Source organism: Equus caballus, chromosome 7 (assembly GCF_041296265.1).
Source record: "Equus caballus isolate H_3958 breed thoroughbred chromosome 7, TB-T2T, whole genome shotgun sequence".
NCBI lineage: Eukaryota > Metazoa > Chordata > Mammalia > Perissodactyla > Equidae > Equus > Equus caballus.
The window spans coordinates 51,813,627-51,834,273 of NC_091690.1; the positions used below are offsets into that span (position 1 = coordinate 51,813,627).

The 20,647-nt window shown below is 55.3% G+C and overlaps 1 protein-coding gene across 10 annotated transcripts in view; it reads right to left on the reverse strand.

Annotated features, from left to right (window-relative positions):
• Window positions 1-20,423, reverse strand: part of ILF3 (interleukin enhancer binding factor 3) — a 29,056-nt gene extending 8,633 nt beyond the window's left edge. For 2 of the 10 annotated variants that reach the window (XM_023645413.2, XM_023645418.2), the window contains exons 1-17: window positions 20,083-20,341; window positions 9,486-9,583; window positions 9,115-9,156; window positions 8,439-8,668; window positions 8,108-8,285; window positions 5,997-6,144; window positions 4,643-4,734; window positions 4,167-4,262; window positions 3,545-3,656; window positions 3,029-3,126; window positions 2,349-2,460; window positions 2,150-2,260; window positions 1,629-1,828; window positions 1,101-1,268; window positions 600-725; window positions 337-513; window positions 87-240 (exon numbers count right to left, since the gene is read on the reverse strand). In XM_023645413.2, the coding sequence (XP_023501181.1) occupies window positions 87-240; window positions 337-513; window positions 600-725; window positions 1,101-1,268; window positions 1,629-1,828; window positions 2,150-2,260; window positions 2,349-2,460; window positions 3,029-3,126; window positions 3,545-3,656; window positions 4,167-4,262; window positions 4,643-4,734; window positions 5,997-6,144; window positions 8,108-8,285; window positions 8,439-8,668; window positions 9,115-9,156; window positions 9,486-9,488 (2,047 nt within the window). In that variant the 5' untranslated portion in view covers window positions 9,489-9,583; window positions 20,083-20,341. Of the gene's footprint in view, window positions 1-86; window positions 241-336; window positions 514-599; window positions 738-1,100; window positions 1,269-1,628; window positions 1,829-2,149; window positions 2,261-2,348; window positions 2,461-3,028; window positions 3,127-3,544; window positions 3,657-4,166; window positions 4,263-4,642; window positions 4,735-5,996; window positions 6,145-8,107; window positions 8,286-8,438; window positions 8,669-9,114; window positions 9,157-9,485; window positions 9,584-20,082 lie in introns of all 10 variants that reach the window. The other 8 variants (XM_023645412.2, XM_023645417.2, XM_070274106.1 and 5 more) reach the window with 5 other exon arrangements.
• Window positions 20,424-20,647: the final 224 nt, after the last annotated feature.

Sequence of the window (20,647 nt, forward strand, 5' to 3'; positions counted from 1 at the left end):
CCGAGGTGGGTGTGCCCGGCCCTGGGGCCCCCCACACCCTGAGAGCAAGCTGGGCCACGGGGCCAGCGCAGGACAAGGGTCCTCACCAGCATTCATGTAGCCTCCGTGGTTGGCGCCACCGAATCCTCTCCCTCTCCCTCGACTGCGGATGTTCCCTCCTCTGCCCCGCCCTCGGAGGTTTGGGGGCGGGGGCACTTCGTTGTGCATGGGGCCCCCCATGCCAAACCCAGGGTTATGAGGCTAGACGGGAGAGAAGACAGACAAGTCACCTTCGCCTCACACCCAGGGCACGGGGGACTTCGCGCCAAGGCCAGAGACAGGAGGGGGGCCGCTGACCTTAGCAGCAAACTTGGGTCCACCTCTGACAGGCACAGGGGCCCTCTTCTTCTTGTTGGCCTCGAGGGCGAGTGGGGCGTCGGGGAACAGCTTCTCGAGCGCAGCCAGGGCAGCATATGCTTTGGCCACCTTTTTGTTCGAGCCAGCACCTTGAAATTTCTGCCCATCCACCTCGACCTGGGAAGAGTGGATGTGCGTCAGGGGTGGCCAGATGCCTGCCTCCGGGGTGGGGGCCACTGCGTGGGGGCCGCCCCACCGCTCACCTCCATGACGAAGCGCTTGTCGTGGCTGCCCCCGGTCTCCGAGATGAGCTCGTATTTGAGGCCCCGCCTCTTCTCGTTCAGCTCCATGACTGGGTTCTTGCCATGCTTAGTGAGGATCGGCCCCTGCTGTTTTACGTTCTCAGGGAAAACAGAAAAGAAAACCAACGACCTCAGTTAAGGGCTCACGAGCCCGCCTCACACCTCAGGCCCTCCACTCTGTCTGCCCTGCTGTCCTGCGCCAGCCTCGCCTCTGGAACTCATGTGTGGGCCCCTCGAGGGGACCACCTCCACCCACACCCTCTCTCTGGGGGACAGGCTGTCTGACTGAAGGCCACCCTGTGCAGCCCGGGACACTGGGCCATCAGCAGCCGGGCCCTCTCGGCAGTGGCGCAAAGGCTCACACCCAGCTCCTGGACACAAGGACCACTAGCTGTCCCAGCACCCAGGACACAGCTGCCTGCTCCACCCTATCGGGCCCTCCAGCGCCCACCACACGCTCACCTCAGTGGTGGGATCTGAGGGGAAGGCCGCACTGGGGGTAGAGACGGTCTCCACCACAGGGGGCGGGGCCACCACAGCCGGCTTCGCCTCCGTCTCCTCGGCCGAGTCCTCGCCCTTGCTGGAGTCCCTGCCCTCGGCACCAGTGGGCAAGCCCATGTCCTGCAGCACCTTCAGCAGAGATACCCGTAGGGCCAGTCACCACGAGGGCTTCCAGCCCGGGGTCTGAAGCTGGAAGCTCCTGGGGGGTTCCCGGCAATTGGGAAGGTGTTTTGCCCGTTAGCTCCCAGGAGACCCACTGCCCAGCCGGGTCTAGGGACACCCTACGTGTCAGCCACAAGGACCAAGGCATCATCTCCACGTGTGACCTGGCAAACATTTGAAAGTCTAACGGTTGCAGCGCTCGCCCGCCTGGGCTCCTACCCCAGGCCCTGTGCTGTCTGCATTGAGCGCCTCACAGGGAGTCGGGGGCCGGGGGCACTCTTGCTGTTTGGAGGACATGTCCCATCGCAGGGCCGCGGCCACACTCACCTTGACGGCCACGTGCAGCTTGGCGGTCTTTTTGGATGGGCCCGAGGCCTCGAACGAATTGCCATCCACCTCCACAGACATGGTGAAGATGGGCGCGTGCACCGGCCCAGTCTGGGAAACCAGTTTGTACTGCAGCCCCGGCTTCAGCTGGTTGAGCCTCATCAAGGCGTTCATCGCCTGGGGCGGCTCTGCCTTCTCCTCTGGAGAGAGAACAGCGACACTGTTCTGCAAGGTCGGTCAGCTGAGCCGGGGAGGGGGCACGTCTGCCGGCCTCCTGCCCCACGGCACAGTGGCCCGGGTGCTGCGCGCACCACGGCCTCCCCGCCCTTCGCAGGCATACCCACCCCACCTGTGTTCCCTGCCCGCGCTGTATTTAGTCATTGAGAAAAAGGACTTCAGTATCGCGTCCGAGCAAACGCAGCAACAGCAGGCATCTTGTGCACGAGGAGGTGGGGGATGGGGGGTGCTAACCCTCCCTGGAGCCAGGGCAGGGAAGCTGGGCTGGGACCGAAGGCCCGCACCTTTCTTCTGGATCTTCTTCTTCTTTTTGCTGGGCGACTTCTCCTCCCCGTCCTCCTCCATCGGGCGCTTCATGGGCGTAATGGCGTAGGTGGTACTGGGGGGGATTTGAACTGAGGGAAGAGCGGGACAGGGCGGCTGAGTGCAGCTGGCCTCTGCTGCGCGTGCGCCCTGCCGCGCCGCCTGGCCCTGTGCGCTCACCCGTGTAGTCCACCGGAGTTTCGTTCTTTGGTTTCTTGGGCATCTTAGAAGGCAAAGGGTCCATCCCCAGGACTTTATGGAGCTGGCCAAACGCAGCAAGTCGCAGAGCATGCTGGAGAAGGGGAAGAGGACTCTGACTCGGCCGCCCTGCGCTCCCAGCTGAGGTGTGTGCGCTTGCTAATGCCTTCTGGAAGGGGCGGGAGCTGGGGCGTGCTAACGGTCTCCCCTACTACAACAAGGGGTCCCCCAACAGCCAGGGGAGGGCCTGACTGCCAGGGCCCAGCCTCGCTGTGGGGGAAGGCCAGCCTGTGACCACCCCCCGAGAGGAGTACAGGAGACCCCATCCTGGGGACTGGTTGCCACACGGAGCCACGTGGTAGGCCTGCAGGGGAAGGAGCCCCAGAGCTGTCCACACAGCAAGTTCGTCTCCCCGCTAAACTCGGTGTCCGAAAACAGCACTCGAGCCGGCCGAGGGGGCAGGCGACAACCACGCGTGGCGCCAGGGGAAAGAAGCAGCCCAGGCTGGGGCACCCTGTACCGGGCGCGAGCCCTCTCCTGCAGTCCCCGACCTGAGCCTAGTGTCCGTGGCGGCCCTGAGAACGCCCAGTAACGGAACTGAAGCCGGTGATTACACACTGGGTCAGGGCTCGCGGTGGCAATGGCAATGGCGGCGACTATACCTGCGCACTCTGTGTGATATCTTCCCGTTGCTGTCTGTCTAGATGCCCAATAGCATCAGTGGCTTCTTTTTCACAAGGGTCATAAATGCCAGAACCATCTGAAGGCAGGAAACAAGGAAGATATGCAGAGGATTATCTTTTAGCATCTCGGAAGAGCTGTGCTGGCTGAGGGAACCAGGTGCGTTACCCCCCGCGCCCCATCCACACCCAGCTCTGGAAAACACGCCGAGCTCGGTGACCCACTCGGCGGCCAGCCCATGAGGGCAATAATCCATGTGTCTCAGAGCAAGGAGCTCGCGTGGGAGTGGGCCACCACTGCCCCGGGTCCGCCCTGAGTCACACTGCGGAGCCGGCACAGGGCTGGATATGATGGTGCAAGAGGGTAGTCACATGCTTCAGCCCTAGGGGGACACGGGGTTGCTGCTGCCCTAACCCGGTCAGGGGACCCGCCAGGAAGCGGCCTCGGGGCCTCAAACCCTGTCCTGTGCCTGTGACTTGCAGCGCACAGGGCCCCACCTGGCATCACGATGCCCGAGGCCAGGCACTCCAGCACTCTGCGCAGGGCCTCGCCGGCGCCCATGGGCCTGTTGGCCGTGCCGATGGACTTCTCGCACAGCAGCTCGAGCGGCTGGAAGGCAAGGGGCACGGTGAGCCAGCGCGCAGGGCACAGCCGCTGGGGCCACACCAGACACCGGACCTGTCTCCTTAAAGAGCTGGGGGAGGCCTCTCGGCTCTGCAGGCCCAGACGCAAAGTCGAGGCCATATTGGAGATACTTATATTTAAGATGCAGCCATTTGAAAGCATGAAAACCCTCCTAAGTCCAGGCTGTCAGAAAGCAGGCAGCTGGCCAGGAGCAGCCACAAACACTGCTTCCTGGACGGACCCGTGAGAGGAAGCACACGGCCTGGCCCGCACTCCCGAGGCTGCATGGGCTTTTTCCACAGCGGACCTGGTCTCGCTTGCACCCCTACCCAGGGGGTGGCACACAGTAACTGCTCCACAAGCCGCCATGACAGGGATGCATCAGCCACACCCTGAAGGACCACTGCAGCCCGGACACCATGATACATGCCCGGGATACGGGAGGAGGGCTCTGTGCACACAACCCCTGGGGGCCGAGGCTACGAGGCGCCTTACCCATCCTCTGAGGGGACCCCAGGTGGGCACACGGGTGCACAGGTCCCTCAGGACCCGGATGACAATGACACACGACTTCAGCCCGTTGGCTCTGGCCTAAAGGAACAAAGCACAGGCTCTTTACCCAAGGCTGCTCCGCGCACACAGGCACACATGAACACGAGTCTCAGGGCGCTGCTTTGTCCAGGGTACCTGGTGAGCGTTCGCCACCACGAAGCGCGTGGTCAGTGGCAACGTCACTGTGCAGACAACAAGGACAGTACTCGTGGCACAAAGCAGCAGTGGCCCACCTACTAGTCACAAGCCTCCTGGGGGTGTCAAATTTGTGCACGCGCGCTCCTTTAGCAACCGCACGCCGGCGGCTGCTAAGTTCAGCACGGTGGTCTTCATGGTCCCGAAACTTTACGGTGCAAGTTAGCCAAGTTAAAGCTTAGGAATTCTCTACCGAAAGACAAATAGAAGAACAAAATGCAAACCTGGAACCACTTGGCGTGTCGGAGGGACGCCAAGGCAGCAAGGCATTTGTGCCTGTCCAGAACGTCCGGGGGGTCGTTGACTGAGGGCGCTTCTATTCATGGGCGGAATAAGAAGACAAGGCAGTTTGACCAAGGGGTTTCTGTCGGGTGGGAAGGGGTGTGGCGGCTCCCTAAGGGCAGCCGAGGCTCCCGGGGTCTCAGGGCATCTCCGCCCTGGGCCAGGGAAGGAGAAGCTGGAGTGCGTCTAATTCTGCCCTGAGAGGAAATCAAAAAAATCAGAGGCCCCTCCAAAAAAAACCAAAAACAAAACCAAAGGTGGGAAGTTACTCTAAAAGGCACCATCCCATGGGGGAGGGGACAGATAGGTGGCCCCTATCTTCTAAGAGACTGTTACCTTGCTTCCTCCCCTGGATCTCCCAAGAAATGAGCTATGCTAAAAATTTCAATAGAAAAAAAAAAAAAAGCAAAAACAAAAAGGTGCGGGGAGTGGAAATGAACTCCCTCTCTGCGCCCACCAGGCCGACTGCCCTGCCCCAGCCCTTGACAGAGAGAGTCCTGTTGGTCAAAGGTCCAGCGTCCCTAAATGGATACACGAGAAGGGCTCTGCCACCCGGAAGCAGACATCAGAACGGAAAGGAATGCAGAGCGCCAGCCGGGCTGCGGTGCCCGCGCTGCAGCAGAAGCGGCCGTGTCCCCTGCCACGCCAGGGCTTTGGGGAAGGCCCACGACCCTTCCTCCATGGCATGAGGAATGTGATTAAGACACATCGCGTGAAGAGCCGCGTGAGGGGCCCAGGGTGGACCTCGAATCGAGAAAGCACTAGTAACGCTTGAGGTTTTGGTTTGAGAATCGCACAAGTGCTTAAAACTTGACCCAAACTCCGCACCAGCTGGGTCCCTCACCGCGGCCGATCAGCGTGGCCAGGGGAAGAGGACACACAAAGGAGCCCTCGGTTCTGCTGCAGCACAAGCAGTCGGCCCCACTCCAGCGTGATGTTCACGCAGAAACCATCTGCTGTCTTCATACTTGAAAAACCACAAAATCACCAGGGACACGCTTGTCCAAGGCCAGAGAATGGCTCAACCGAAGAACCCAGTTCAACACGAGAACATTCCAGGATTACGAGCAACGCCAATGGTGCAGCCCTCTGTGAAAAGTGCTACTCACTTTCAGTGTGAGCATTGTGTGAAGCTCCCTGGGAGCGACACCGCAGGGAGCTGCGATCTCGGAGCAAAGGTGGCCAAAGCCACACCGAGCGCCTTGCCTCAGAGCACTCTAAAACTGAATAGCACATTTGAATGGCGAGGGAACACCCCGTCTCTGAGGTCCTGCAGGCCTGCCTCAGCCGCCCTACCTCCAGCTAACACCTTCTCCATTTCTTCTCTGACAACAGGGGACGTCAGGTGGATGGTCAGGGACAATGGAGGCTCTTTCGTGTTTTTTATCACAATCGCAGCGTCATCGACAGACTGGAGGATTTCGTACTTGTCTTCTGTGACAGCCTACAAAAGAAAAGGCAGCCTGCAGCACACTTTCTTTGCGGGGTAATCGGCAGCGCTGGGCGGCCTGCTGGTCACTACGGTCGAGGCCGCCTTCTTGGGGGTGAGGTGACAGCAGTACCTTCCCCCCAGGGGGTCAGGACCTCCCTCTTGCCATCCAGGTCTTTGTCACTTTGCGGGCACTGCAGAGAGGAGGGGACCAGCTCCGCAGAGAGAGCAGTGACTGCCACAGGAAGCTTTAGAAGGCGACAGGAAGGGCTGAGGGTCTGGGGAGGAGACTAGGGCCCGAACCCTTGTTTTCTCCCTTGCGACTCGCGTAACTTTAGGTAAGTCTCTTGATCGCACTACGATCCTGGTTTCTAATCCGTGAAATGGACAAAGCGATGTGACCTCTAGCACAAGGCTGCAAGAGGCTTGCGTGGGCCCTGTGGGTCCAGCATGAGGCCCAGCAGCGGGCATCCAGACACCGCTATTTCCACCCCAGGAGGAGCAGCCCTCAGGGTGGAATGACAACCACGGGGAGTGAGAGTGTTTACAGCCTACGAGGCACATAAGATCATGGACTGGCTGCCGTACACACGTCTATAAATGGATGTTCCCAACAGTCTGACCTCCTCTTCCTTTATCAGTTTACACGCCTTGATGAGGCAAATTCCAGCTCTTAGGATTTTTGTTATGGAACGCACAGTAAATATCATGCCGGGGGGAGAACAAACGCGCCCCAGCAAATCAAAAGTGCGCTTTCTCCTCAGCACTCCGGGCCGGACTGCGCCTGCTCGCGGGGCTGTCTGTGCACTCTAAGATGTTTAGCAGCATCTCTAGCCACGGAGTAGGAGCCAGTAGCACCCAATTCCCCCATGGTGACAACCAAAACTGTCTCCAGCCAAATGTCCCCTGGGGGCAAAATCAGCCAGCAAAGCACTAATCTAAAACGATAAAATACACTTTATTCGCATCTTTCTTCAAAGACGGACTCTGCAGAAATCATCTTTCCTTTAGAAACATTTACATCAACTTCATTTCTTCAATTAACATACTTCTTATAGTTAAGGATTAAAATTAGCTTAAAAATTACCACGAAAACAGAAAAGTTTAGGGCTTCGTTCCCCTTAAACTGCCCCTGAAAAGAACCTCTGGCCCTGCGTCAGCACCACCTCTCAACGCCGACCCACCAACCCCAGACCGTCACCGCACAAGACGGAACGCGTGTTCCTGGGTGAAGTGAACACTGTGTCTCCCTCGAAGGAAGGAGATTTGTGCCTTTGTCTTTACTTTCTTCTTTCGCTGATCCTGTCCCTAAATGCAGGGTGGACCCGTCCCAGGGAGGCAGCATGTGGCAATGGGGCATGGAGGCTCTGAAGGCGGAGAACTCGCCAGCCGGGGATGCTGGGGTCATTACTCAGCTCCCTGAACCTCGGTCACATCTTCCAGAACACTGAGATGATAAAGCCCTACCTCAGAGGGTCGTTACGAGGATGAAATGATTCACGTAAAGAATGCGTCTGGCCCAGAGCCTGGTGTAGTCAAAGCTCACGAAATGTCAAAGGCTAGTATTTATGCAACACTTTGGTAACGAGACAAATCAACTGGTTTTAAAAAAGCTTCTCTGTCCAGGTTCGGATCAGGAGGAGCGTCAATAACTGTACTATCTAGTCATCCATCCACCCGACGCCATGTGGATGTGAAGGCCACACCCACTGCGGCCCTGGCACAGTGCAGCTTGGCGCCTGGCAGGCACGGGGTCCTTCCTGGCTGCCACTGCGGCCAGCAAGCCACCGTCCACAGAACTTCATTGGCTCCGTGGCATCCTGCCCATTAGCCATCGAGAATACCAGAAGGCCTGAGCACAGCAGGTGCAAGGTGGGTCTGGAGGGTGCCTCGGCGCCCTGCACAGCCGGGCGTGGCCCCCTCTGCCCTGCGTCCTCCACAAGCACCCGGACCCCGTCCCAGGGGGCGCTGCACTCACAGCGAGCTGGATGGCCAGGTTGTCGGCTACTTTGTCCAGGAGGGCGGTCGTGGGCTTCTCCTTGCACAGCAGCACCAGCTCGAGGTCCAAGTCCCCCTTGAGCAGCAGGCCCTTGGCCACAAGGCCAACACGCATCACCCCACGCAGGGTTCTGGTCATGTGCTCCGTCTTCTGCTCCCTGAGGACAGACCACCCGCCTTCAGGGAGGCATCCAGTCCGCCCAGAACCCAGAGGCCCTAGAAAGGCTGGAATCCCTTAGAAAAGGAGATGCTCACCTACACTGGCCAGTCTCCCCAGGAAAGCAAAAGGACCCCAGAGCTCTCCCACTTACCCGGCGCCTTCTTTGCTCTCATCCTCTGGGGGTGCATCCATGCTCTCCGACTCGGCATGCTCGCTGCTGCCTTTCTCCTGCTCATCGATCCAGTCGGATACGGCTTTGAGAGCCCGTTCCGTGTGCGACACCATGTTCTGCACCGCCTCCAGCTCCTCTTGGGTCGGATAAACGGACGAATGCTTTGCCATCACGTGGCGATCATCATTCACAAAAATTCGCACTGGACGCTGGAAATCCAAAACCTCAGTCAAAAACAACGCAGAATCCAGGCAACCCACCGCTTATCTTTTAAGCTGCACAACTCAGAATTATGTATCAGCATTTGTGTGAAAATAAGACTCTGAACATGATGGAGGGTTTGCGACCAGGACAACCAAACCTAACAGTTGTGCCTTCTCTAGGCAGTGGGAAGGGGGCACTTGCTTCACACATTTCGATGTACAGTAGTCCCCCCGGATCCGTGGGGGTACATTCCAAGACCCCCAGTGGATGCCTGAAACCGCGGATGGTACCGAACCCTAGAGACACGCTGTTTTTCCTACACAGACGTGCCTATGACAAAGCTTAAGTTAGAAATGAGGCACAGTAACAATAAACTAGAGCCACTCTACCACCGCCGTAAGAAGTCATGTGCATGTGGCTGCTCTCAAAGATCTTAGTGCGCTGTACTCACCTTTCCTCTTCTTCTTGTGACGATGTGATGATGACACAAAGCCTACGTGATGAGATGAAGTGAGGTGAATGACTGCATCACGCTACTCAGAACGGCGCGCAATTTACAACTTAGGAAGTGTCTACTTCTGAACTTTCCATTTAATATTTTCGGACCGCAGTTGACCGCAGGTAACTGACACCGCGGAAAGCAAAACCACGGATAAGGGGGGACTACTGTATTTGAACTGTTACACTATGCAGTATTTTATAATTCAAAACCTCTCAAGAGAGTGGTAATAGAACCAAACGCTTAAAAAGGGCAATGCTACAAACATTTTTGTACATAAACGAAGAAACAGTATCTATGATTTAAAAAAAAAAAATTCTTACCATTTTTACTTCTTTTTCTGTAGTGTCTGGAAATCAAATTTTTGCTTATCTTTTCAAATTGTGACAGATTTCCTTGGTGTTATCAATACTTCAACTATCTACAAGATCAGAAAATCTTTTTAGTTTCAAATATTTCACAGCTGGATGAATTTTATCGCCCAGACAGCCGGCAGTATGCAAGCCGGGGTGCCGCCTCCCGAAGGAGCCCGTTGACACAGCAGGACGCATCTGTACTTCCAAGTAACCACACTAAGCCAAGGCACAAACAACTACAAAATCCCCTCAACATGACAACAGCTGGTTTCTAGAAGCCACATCTGATTTCAGGCCCACGCTCATGTAATTTTTACTTTTTCTACCTTCTTCCATCAATTTTTACATAAAGTATGTCAATTTTTAAAAATATAAAAAATAAATATATTAACAAGCCTCCAAAAAATGGTACAGGCAGAAATATTTGGCAAAATCTTGGTGTCTGGAGAAGGGAGAGTGAGTGAAGGAACTCTGGACCCTGAGGGTAATGAAGAGATGGAAGGAAAGCAGCAGACAGAGGACCCCAAAAGACTTCTGTAACCTGCACAGGTAAGAACCTTCTGCAACGTCAGGTGGACATGACCACTGCGCCACGTGGATGGACAGACCTGTGGGTTCAACTCCAGAGACGCTGAGACAACTGAAATGTACCACAGAAGTCTTCAGGATACATGTGGTTATAACTACAATTTTGGACTCATTAAATAACATGCCAACTACAACCTACTCAATTCCCACTCTGTGCCAACAGTCTGGTCCACACTGAACTCTTCCAACTGAGCCGACAAAACCCCCATCCGAATGTGTGTCAGATGAATCCACCCATTCCATCCAACCACGTAACAGCCAGCCCCCTCAGTCTACGCCGGGTACCAGCCAGAGCAGCAAAGGCACCCGCTTCAAGAATAAACATTGACATGATTGGCCAAAACAAGAATTTTCCACAATGCTTCAGGACTACCTAGCAATCTAATTGAAAATTTAAAGGTTTCAAAGTAGAACTTGAAAATCTAAGGGTGGAATGGGAGGTGACACCCCCGCAGAGCGCGGAGAGAGGACAGGCGGGGTCAAACGCTTCATGGTGGGGGAGGGGGAGGGAAGGGAGAAGGGGAGGACCAGGCCCTGGGCTCAGCTGCGGGCTGGGCGTGGGCCCTTGGGGAGCCACCGGGTTGTCACCAAGTGGAGCCTGAATCCTGCCTGCTCAGCCATGCGGCCTTGAAGTTTCTTTGGCGCTTCCTCCTCCTAACCTGCAACATGGCAGCTGTCCCTCTAGCTCTCAGGGACACTGTGAAAATTCGAGTCAACCCATGGGAAGCATGCAGCACAAATCCCACAGACCCTCAAAGTTGACACAGACTTCTCCTACATCATCGGGGTGCTGTGGGGCCCAGTGATGAGTGACGTGCACCCACAGTGCACCCCGTATTAAGGAATGAGCATTCATTCAGTCAGGAATGAATGATATTGCAGCTGTATCTGAAAATAACAGCTTTAGCGGTATACCTTTTTTTGGGGGTGAGGAAGACTGGCCTCCAGCTAACATCTCTCGCCAATCTGCCTTTTTCCGCCCTCCCCAAAGCCCCAGTACATAGCCGTATATCCTAATTGTAAGTCATTCTAGTTCTTCTATGTGGGACGCTGCCACAGCATGGCCTGATGAGCAGTGTGTAGGTCTGCTCCCAGGATGCGAACTGGGGAACTCTGGGCCAAAGCAGAGCGCCCGAACTTAACCACTATGCCTCTGAGCCGGCCCCAAGAATGTCTTTATCTGTTGGATACACAATGAAGATAGACTTATAGCTGAAAGTGCATGTCTGGTAACTGCTATACAATACTCCAGTGAGGCGGGGAGTGGGGAAAGAACAAGGAAGGAACAACATGGCAAAATGGTGACAGCTGTTGAAGCTGGGGGTGGGTATAGTGGGACTCACTTGTGCGTGTTTGAAAATTTCCATAATAGTTTTTTTTAAACGCATAATACACTTACGCACTCTTCAAAATGGCAGCCATAGCAGGCAATCTAAAAGTTAAACCAAAGCTCAGAAACCCAATTCTAACCCGACAAGAAGTGGGCCATCAGAAATCACAGCCTCACAGCAAGGAGGAGCCTATGAGAAAGAGCCACCAGTCCTGGCCATAGCTATGCTGGGACCCCGTCAATCTGATAAGGAAGGCGGACGCTGAAAGCCACATTTACTGATCCGACCAGTATTCAGTGTACACCTCCTGTGTGCCAGGCGCTGGCCAAGATGCTGGGACACGACAGACATGGCAGGCAAGCCCCTGTTCCTGCGGCCCAGGCCAGCCGGTGTGCTCTAAGCAAGGCCAACCCTCCCGGTCCACCATGGCACAGGAGCAACGCCCGCTCACTGGACACCTGTCAGTGCTCATCTTATGCTGCCCCCGCCACAAAGAGCCAACGAAGAGACTTCACAGTCACACAGAACCGAAGCCCCGGCCCCGGGGGCCACAGCCTTCCCACTAAGGGCTCTGCCAGACGGGCAGTGTCGGAACCGACTACAGGAGCTCCTCGGAGAGGCGGTGGACTTGGCACCTGACAAAGGAGCCGCACCAGGTGAGCCCGGGCCACGCTGCGCGCCAGCCAGCAAGCACGCGCTCACAGACTGACGCAGGCTCGCACAGAGGACGGGCGCTGACTGTGAGGGCTGCCACTGGCCACACTTGGGGCAATGGAGTATCCAAAGAAATAATGCTTCCACCTCCATGAAGTTCTAGAACAGGCGAAACTAACCAACGATGGGAGGGAACTCAGAACAGCAGGTGCCTCTGGGGATGGTGGCGGGACACCTGAGAAGGGGCCCAGGGAGCTCTCTGGGGAGAGGGCCAGCGGCTCCACCTTGGTCGGGGCTGGACGTACGCAGTGGTCAGAACTCCCTGAACGGTATGCTCCAGACCTGCGCATTCCTTCAAAGAAAAGAACTAACGGTAGGCAAATGCTGGACTCTAGCTCATATTCAGAGGGAAAACTGCAACTTTCTGCTACTTACTTTGAAACCCATCTTAAACATAAAGTGGACTGAAGGAAGAAGAGAACAGGTGGATGGACAGATGTGTGACACAGAAGAGTCAACCGTCAACGACAGCACCCAGGGAGGGTACACGAGGTGAGGCGGTGTTCCCCGCAAAATTGTGTCACCTTTTGTATATTTTGAAAATATAAGTGTTTCAAATATATAACTAAAATTAATTCAGCACATTGAACTTACACAAATCCACGAGTCCATAATGATACTTAAAAAAAAAAACCAAAAACCCTAGTTTGCCACCCTCGGAGCTGGCTACAGCCCAACTCCACATTCAAAATCATTCATAGGACTGAAGTTCACCCAGCTGACGTGGGGAATCTACCAAAAGCGCCATCTGACAGAGAGAAGTGAGGAGCCAAAACCCTTCCTTCCATGGCTGGGGAACAAGATACTCATTGTGTCAAAACATCAGCCCATCAAAAGTGCCTCAAGGGGCCGGCCCAGTGGCGCAGCAGTTAAGTTCACATGTTCCGCTTCCACAGCCCACGGTTCCCCGGTTCGGATCCCAGGTGCGGACCTACACACCCTTTGTCAAGCCACGCTGTGGCAGGCGTCCCACATATAAAGTGGAGGAAGATGGGCATGGATGTTGGCTCAGGGCAAATCTTCCTTAAAAAAAAAAAAAAAAAGTGTCTTAAGGACGTGCACAGGTCCCCAAACACATCTGTCTTCAGCCAATGCGCTGCATGTAGGTTTCCATCTACTGTCTTCACTGTTTATAACGTGGAAACAGGGCGGGGCCTTGGCTCCGGGGCTGCCTCACTTGCTGGACCTCTGCTCGGAGGCACAGGCCCCAGGAGGGACCTCTGCTGGGACTCATTGGGCTGTGGCCAGTCTGACCACCACACTTGGCCCGAGTGGCCCATTCATCCCCAGGCCCTCCTGAGGGCAGGCCTTGGTGGCGACGCCTCCTGATCCAGGTGAACACGAGCACTAATTATCTGAACTAAAGCAACTGTTGGAAAACTGGTGTCAACACTCCCTTCCAGGGCAACAAAACTGGCCTTGCTTGTCTCTAGGGAGGCCAGGTCTGCCATCCAGGCCTCCGGGAAGCCAGCTGCCCTGGTCTTCTGGGTGAGCAGAAACCTCCTTCTAAAGATTTCTGGGGGGACTGGCCCAGTGGCACAGCGGTTAAGTGCACATGTTCCGCGTCTTGGCAGCCCGGGGTTCACCGGTTCGGATCCCGGGTATGGACATGGCACCGCTTGGCAAGCCATGCTGTGGCAGGCATCCCACATATAAAGTAAAGATGGGCAGGGATGTGAGCTCAGGGTATGGACATGGCACCGCTTGGCAAGCCATGCTGTGGCAGGCATCCCACATATAAAGTAAAGATGGGCAGGGATGTGAGCTCAGGGCCAGTCTTCCTCAGCAAAAAGAGGAGGATAGGCAGCAGATGTTAGCTCAGGGCTAATCTTCCTCAAAAAATAAAAATAAATAAAAACAAAGATTTCTGGCGAAGAGCACAGCACCCGACGCGCACCCTGCACCGCCCCTGCCAACCTAACTCCAGACAGAAGCTGTGCAAGGCTGCACAGTTGCTCCTACAGCTATGTTCAGGAGTCAAACGTGGGCACCAGCGGAGCCCAAGTTTTACCAGCCCAGCCTCTGAAAAGAAACCCCAGGAAGGAAGGAGCGGAGACAGCAGGATCAGGATTTTGACTGAGCCCTCCCTGAGGCCTGGGATGATCTAACATGCAGGGGTCAGGTTTCTGTTCTTTGTTCTCGAAACCAGCCCACCCACAGCATGCAGCGGTAAAGGAGGCAAAGCCACAAACATTCTGCCTGCGGTGCGATGACCATCTTTCTGACCTCTCGCTAATTACACTGACGTCCAGGGCACTTGCTGCCAGGAAAGAAAGGCCCAAGTTAGCCTGTGTGGACCAAGAAAGGTTTGGAGCATGAACACCGGTGGAGTGGCAACACCCTAAGAGGGATGGCCCCATCTGTCTTCCAGGGTGGATCTCCCTCCAGGGTGCTCCGCAAAACCTTACAGCTGTCCCCACCACTCTGGGGAACAGTCTGGAGAACTGGCCTGATGCAGACAGACGATAGAGACCGAAATCACGCTCCAAAATGTACCAGGACCCAGCCGAGCTCCTGCTCCCCAACCTCTGCAGCTCCCAGTCCGGGTGTGAAGTGACGTGAGACGCACGCTACCCTTCAGTGACCCCTTCAACTTCTACTGATTCAGACTCACGTCATCAAGGACTCATGGACAATAATCTTGACAAGGCAACCCAGCCAGAAGATGCTCCTCGAAAATCTGGTTATGGACGCCATGCCGAGAAACTTCTAAACTCAACTCAAATCTAAAGGCTAGAGCAACGGGTCCTAGTTCTGTCTGCAGGAGTGTTTTAACTGGTCCACAGGGAGGTGTAAAGTTAGGAATAAAGACTTTCACAAATATTTTCAATTTAAAGAACTGCCCTTTAAGCTTATTTTCTCCCTATATTTTCAGCATTAAAATATCCCTTTTTCTTATGAAAAGGTGGAAATGGAATACAGTGACAAAAGGATATTTTCTTTGACAAAATAAAAAGTCGACAAATACAGACTGTTTCTCAAAATGCTTCTGGAACTCCACCTGGTGTGGGAGACCCAGGACTCCAGGCCCTGTGGTACGTGGAGCACCCATGGGTCTTGGGGACAGAAACCCCAGGTGTGTGTCCCACCCTGGACCCCCCAACCTGGCAGCTGTGGGACCTCCAGGAAATTACTTACCTGTTCAGAGCTGGGTCAAAAATGAGATGAAAACACCAGCTAGGCCTAAGAGTTGCAAACAGTCAGGATGAAAGGTGACTGTGGGAAAATGCTCTAACTGTGAAAGCGTACTACACTGCAAACGCAACGTCTTAGGGTAATCTCAGCTACTCTGGGATGAACCAACAGAAGTGCCTTAAAATCTGCCCGTGAGGGCGCACTACCACAGCACAAGGTCCAACGCGACTCCAGGCGGGAATCCCCAAACCCTCCTCCCAGCATGCTCTTCAGGCCTCGGACGGGGCAGGGGCAAGCACGGGGACCCCCCACACCCAGTGAGGGGCAGAGGCACCTCGCCCATGGAGCCCACTAGGAAGCCTTCAATTTTTTTTTTTAACTTAGTGTACAATTTAATTTGTTTACTTCTCCCAAAAGTGTTTTCTCCGTAGTTAAGGGGGGAAAAAAGAGACAGTCCCTCAAAGGCTGTTAACTATGAACACAGAGATATATGATTTCTTTTAGTGGCTAAGGATCCCTTTTTAAATGAAACTTTTTGCTTTGAGATTAACTGCAGCCCCGTGTACAGCTGTAGGAAATCACAGATCCAATATACTCTTTAGCCAGTTTCCCCAATGGCAACATCTTGCCAGCTAGAGAACAATATCATAAGCACAATGCTGACGTCGATGCAGCCGGAGACAGACCACTGCTGTCACAAGGATCCCTCGCTCCTGCTGCCCTTGGAGAGCCAGTCACCTTCCCAGCAGCCAGCAGGCCTAACCCCGAGCAATCGCCAACCCATTCGCCATGGCTGTAATGTTGGCATTCCAAGAATGTTACATAAACGGAATTACCGAGCATGTAACCTTTCCGGATTGGCTTGTTTCATGCAGCGTAACTGCCTCAAGATGCATCCAAGATGTGTAGCAACGGTTTGTTCTTTTTTCTCGCTAAGTAGTATTTCACCGTGCGGGCATACCATTGCACGTTTAACCATTCGCCCGCAGAGGGACAGCGGGGTGGGTTCCAGTTCTCGGCTCTTACAAATAAAGCTGCTCGGAATGTCTGTGTCTAAGTCTTCGTGTGAACACAGACGATCACTTCTTTGGGATAAATGCCCAATGGAGAAACTACTGTGTCATATGGCACGTGCCTGTTTCGTTTAAGAAACTGCCAAAATGTTTTTTCAGAGTTGAAGTGTTAGATTTTAAAAAACTCACTCAAGTCACTTCAGTGAAATTGACCTAATCCCCCTTCTCTCCACCCTCTGCCCCACCCCGACTCTGTGGCGTAGTGGTCACTGGTGAACTCTCCCTGGGCAGCGCACAGACCTCCCTGTTCACAAGGCAGCCCGCCTGCTCTCCTGGAAGGATTTTGCACAGGTCACCCACAGGACAAATATTTAAGTGCCACTGTGAGCCATGGGGCTGGGCTGGTTATTTCCATATTGCTGACATTTAAGCTTTTTTTTTTTTTAATTAGGAATACATAGCAAGGATTATTAACCTGTAAAAAATCTCAACGTACTACTAAGAAGCGAGCCTAACTTGCAACGTTTCATTCTTTAAACAGACACACACACACAGACAGATAAGAGAAAGAAAGCAGCTCAGAGGCAAGCAGCAGAAAAGCAAGCGCCTGGAAGATGATCCCAGTAAGACCTTATCCTTGAGCTTGAAGCACAACCCTAATGAAAAAAGCAAGCAGCAAGGCTGTCTGGACCGTTCAAGGAAAATTATCCTGGATCTCAAAGAGCCAATAGCACTTCTTCTCACAGATCACCTAACATTATCAAAATCATGTGTAACAAATTCAGACACTGATAATAAAAGCACGCACATCCAACTCCGTAACTAATGATCCTTGGTGATCAACATGTGGCCCACAAGAAGACGGCCCTTGGATAGTAAACCCCCTTTCCTGTTAAAGCTAGCGGCTATGTTTTCAATTTCTTCATTATGTGGACAGTCAACGAGAAGAGAAAACAAATTAAATTTCAACTGGACATTGCTTTCTCAAGATAGTCAGAAAATAGCAGATGTTAGCAGTCTGTCTGAATTTCCAACTGCAACTGATAATGGGCTCACCTATAAGGTGCTGCCCGGGAGGAATCTCTCAGGGATCTAACAGAGCATCAGCATGGCAAGGACCCATTCAGCAAGTCAGTGCGCTGACAAGGCTCCCCGACAGCCACCTGGCCACCGCGCTTCTACTACCCACTCTGTGACGCTGCCAGCACCACGGAGAGGCAGCACCGACTCACCCTAAGTTATAAACCTCAGGCAGCGAGTCGTCCACACAGAACTGTCACTGGCTGCAGCAGGTGTCTGAAGCCGCCTTGTCCCTTCAGGGCCACGCCCCCTCCACGAACAAACTGTGTGTCAGCTGCGGTCAGATTCCTACTTGTCTCTAATTCCCAGCCCGGCTGCTGGAAACAGAAATCAAATCTTCCTCTCCCGGGACTTCGCTAAGATAAAAAGGATCCACCATACAGAGCCCAGAGCATCCTCACTCCTGAAGGTGCAATCAAAGCAGGATGCAAATCAGGGTCACCACTCGGCGACACACAAGCCAAGACCAGATGGTGACATTCACACAGCTTCTGAAACTAAACAAGGTCCATCAACTCACTGACGAAACGCGGCAGGAGGGCAAGGCCACACAGGTGCAAACCCGAGTTTCTTGGGGAAAACAATAAGTCCTCTGGGCCATCAAATGCAATCAGGATGGGGGCGGCAGTTAAGAGGGCGCTGTCCCAGGCCCAACTCCCCAGACCTATCCAGAAGCGAGCGCACTTCCACCCTCACCTCTTGCTGAGGTCCACAGACGGACAAGATGGTGCCCGCTGTTGACCCCAAGGGAAGAGGCCCATAGACTGCAGAAGGCTCCTTCCTCCTCACTGGCTCCACCTGGAAGACTGAAGCAGGGGAGCAGGAAAATGAGCACCAGATAGCAACAACAAAGTAGCAGCGGCCTCTGGCCAATGTGGCATCTCCACAGGACGATTTTAAGAAAATAACAGACACCTAGGAAGATGAGCCTCCAAAATAATTCTAAGTACTAAAGGAATTTTTGCCAATAGGCAATACTCTAAGTTCAATCAGGGCAAAACAAACAAAAACTGCAAACAATTAGGCACCTCTGCTCCAGAAAGAGGGTGATTCCCAAGCTCTCCCAAGCTCCGGAAGGTAGAGAGACTGATAAGTGAGCATCCAGTGCTGGCAAGGCCAAGCCTGGCAATAATTGCCAGGCTCCAGACAATACTAGGGCCTGCACAGATTCCATTCACAAATCCGAGACCAGGACCTGCCCACATGGCCAAGAGACAGCTCAGGGGCAAAGACCTGAGGACTAGGGACCGGAAGAGTAGCACCTGCCTGGGCCCTGGCGCCTTTTGCCCCTTTTCCAGCTGTGAATGAGCCTCTGGTTCCCACACTTCATTCACAGCCTGAGCGGCTACTGTAGCTGCGTCCCACGAGACCACACACAAAGCATCACACACAAAGCATAGTGGCAGCACTGTGAGCCATCCGTGGAGACTCCCAACCACAAATACCTGAGGAAGACTCAAAAGTCCTAAATTTGAATCCTAACTTCGGGCGGAACCTGGCGTTTTCCGATGGACCCCAAATATGCCACCAGACCACTTATTTGAAAGACGGCAGAATCCTAAGCAAGCAGAAAACCAGATTCAGCATCGCTAGAATACCTGAGTCCAGAAAATGTAGGCTTATCACGGAAAGTGATGCTTTCTTGCTGATCCATCATGCCCCCTAAAGCAGAACAGCAAGCCACTGTCACTCAATTTTGGAGAGACAGCTTACTCTCCCCCAAGCTGGGGGAGGACATGTTGATCACTGTACACCCCAAACAATTCATCCAGGCGGAGGATTGAGCAGGGCAGAACCTCAAGAACAAACCCAAGAATCTCGGCTACTCAACCACTTGATGAAACCAGCTAGAATAGGGTTTCCAGCGCTCATGTCTGGATCTCAACCTTGGAGACCACAGTGTACCCCAAGATCGCACCACATCACCGTTTTGGGGGAGCACGCAAAGCCTAAGCAATCTGGAAAGAAGATCCAACGTCTGTAACCACCTGGACTAAAAGAAAGAGCAAGCCTCAACCCTCCCGCAAGTTTGGATCCTGATCTGCGGGGAGGCCTGGTGGTCCAGAGATGCGGGAACCCCGTGAAGCCACAAAGCCCTCCAGTGCCGTTCGCGTAGAGACGGGATTCCAGGGAGGGGGTCCACCTCCCCGCGCCACGTAAGGACAAAGGAGGCGACATTTCCCGCCTCGGGAACCTGGGACCCTCCTGGAAGCCGGGGAGGGCCGGGCACAAAGAGGAGGGGGCGAGCAGGGGGGTGGCCGCGGCCGCGCAGGCCAGGATGCTCCCGGCCCGAGGGGGTGTGTGCTCCCGGCACGTGCGCGCCGGGCGCCGCAACAGACAAAGCGCGGCCCGCGGGAGGCGGCGGCGGGCCCGGTGCGCGCGCACCCCCCGCGCGAGGCGCCGCCGGCGGCGAGGGGCCGCGAGGGGGGGCGGATGCGCGCGCACCGGGCCTCGCCGCCGCCGCCGCCGCCATTTTGTTTCCTCGGCACAATGGGGGAGAGTAACGGCCGAGCGCGGGAGCGAGGCTGGCGGGGGAGGAGGGAGCCGGGCGCCGGGGCGAGGGGCCCGGGCGGAGGCGGGGAGCGCGGGGCGCCTCCGGCCCGGCCACCCCGACCCCTCCGCCGGGCCCGCGCAGAGCGGGAGGCCGGGCGGGGGAGGGGGAGAGGCGGGAGCGGGCCGGGCCGCCGCCACATTGACGCTTACCTTGTCGGCGTCCCCTTCCCCGACCGCAGCCGCCGCCGCCGCCCTCCTGCCACAGCCTGCCGGGGTCTCCCCCCCTAAAAGCCACGCGGTGCGCACCGGGCTGCCGAGTCCCAACTGCAATGGCGAGAAGAGGAGGAGGAGGAGCCGGGGCCGGGGGCGAGCGGGCGGGCGGGCGCGCGCCGGGGAGGTGCGGGAGCACGTGACCGGCCGGAGCCCCGCCCCCTCGCCGCCGCGTTGCCGCTCGACGCAGGCCCAGCCCGAGAGGGAGGGAGGGACGGAGAGATAAGGAGGCGGGCTCTGGTCACGTGACAGGAGCGTGGGCGTTGCGTGTCCCGTCACGTGGCGTCGGAACGCGTCCCTCCCCTTCCGAGGGCTCCTCTGGATCATGTGATGGTGGCGGATTCTGAGTCCGCCTTGGGCACGTGACCAGGTCCTTGGCGCCTTCCCTTTGCCGTATTGGGAGGCCTGCATCACGTGACCACGCCGCCGCTCTTTTTTTCAATGGCGGTTTCGGAGCGGCCGTGACCACGTGACTCCGGGCGAGGGGCGGAGCCTCCGTGCGGCT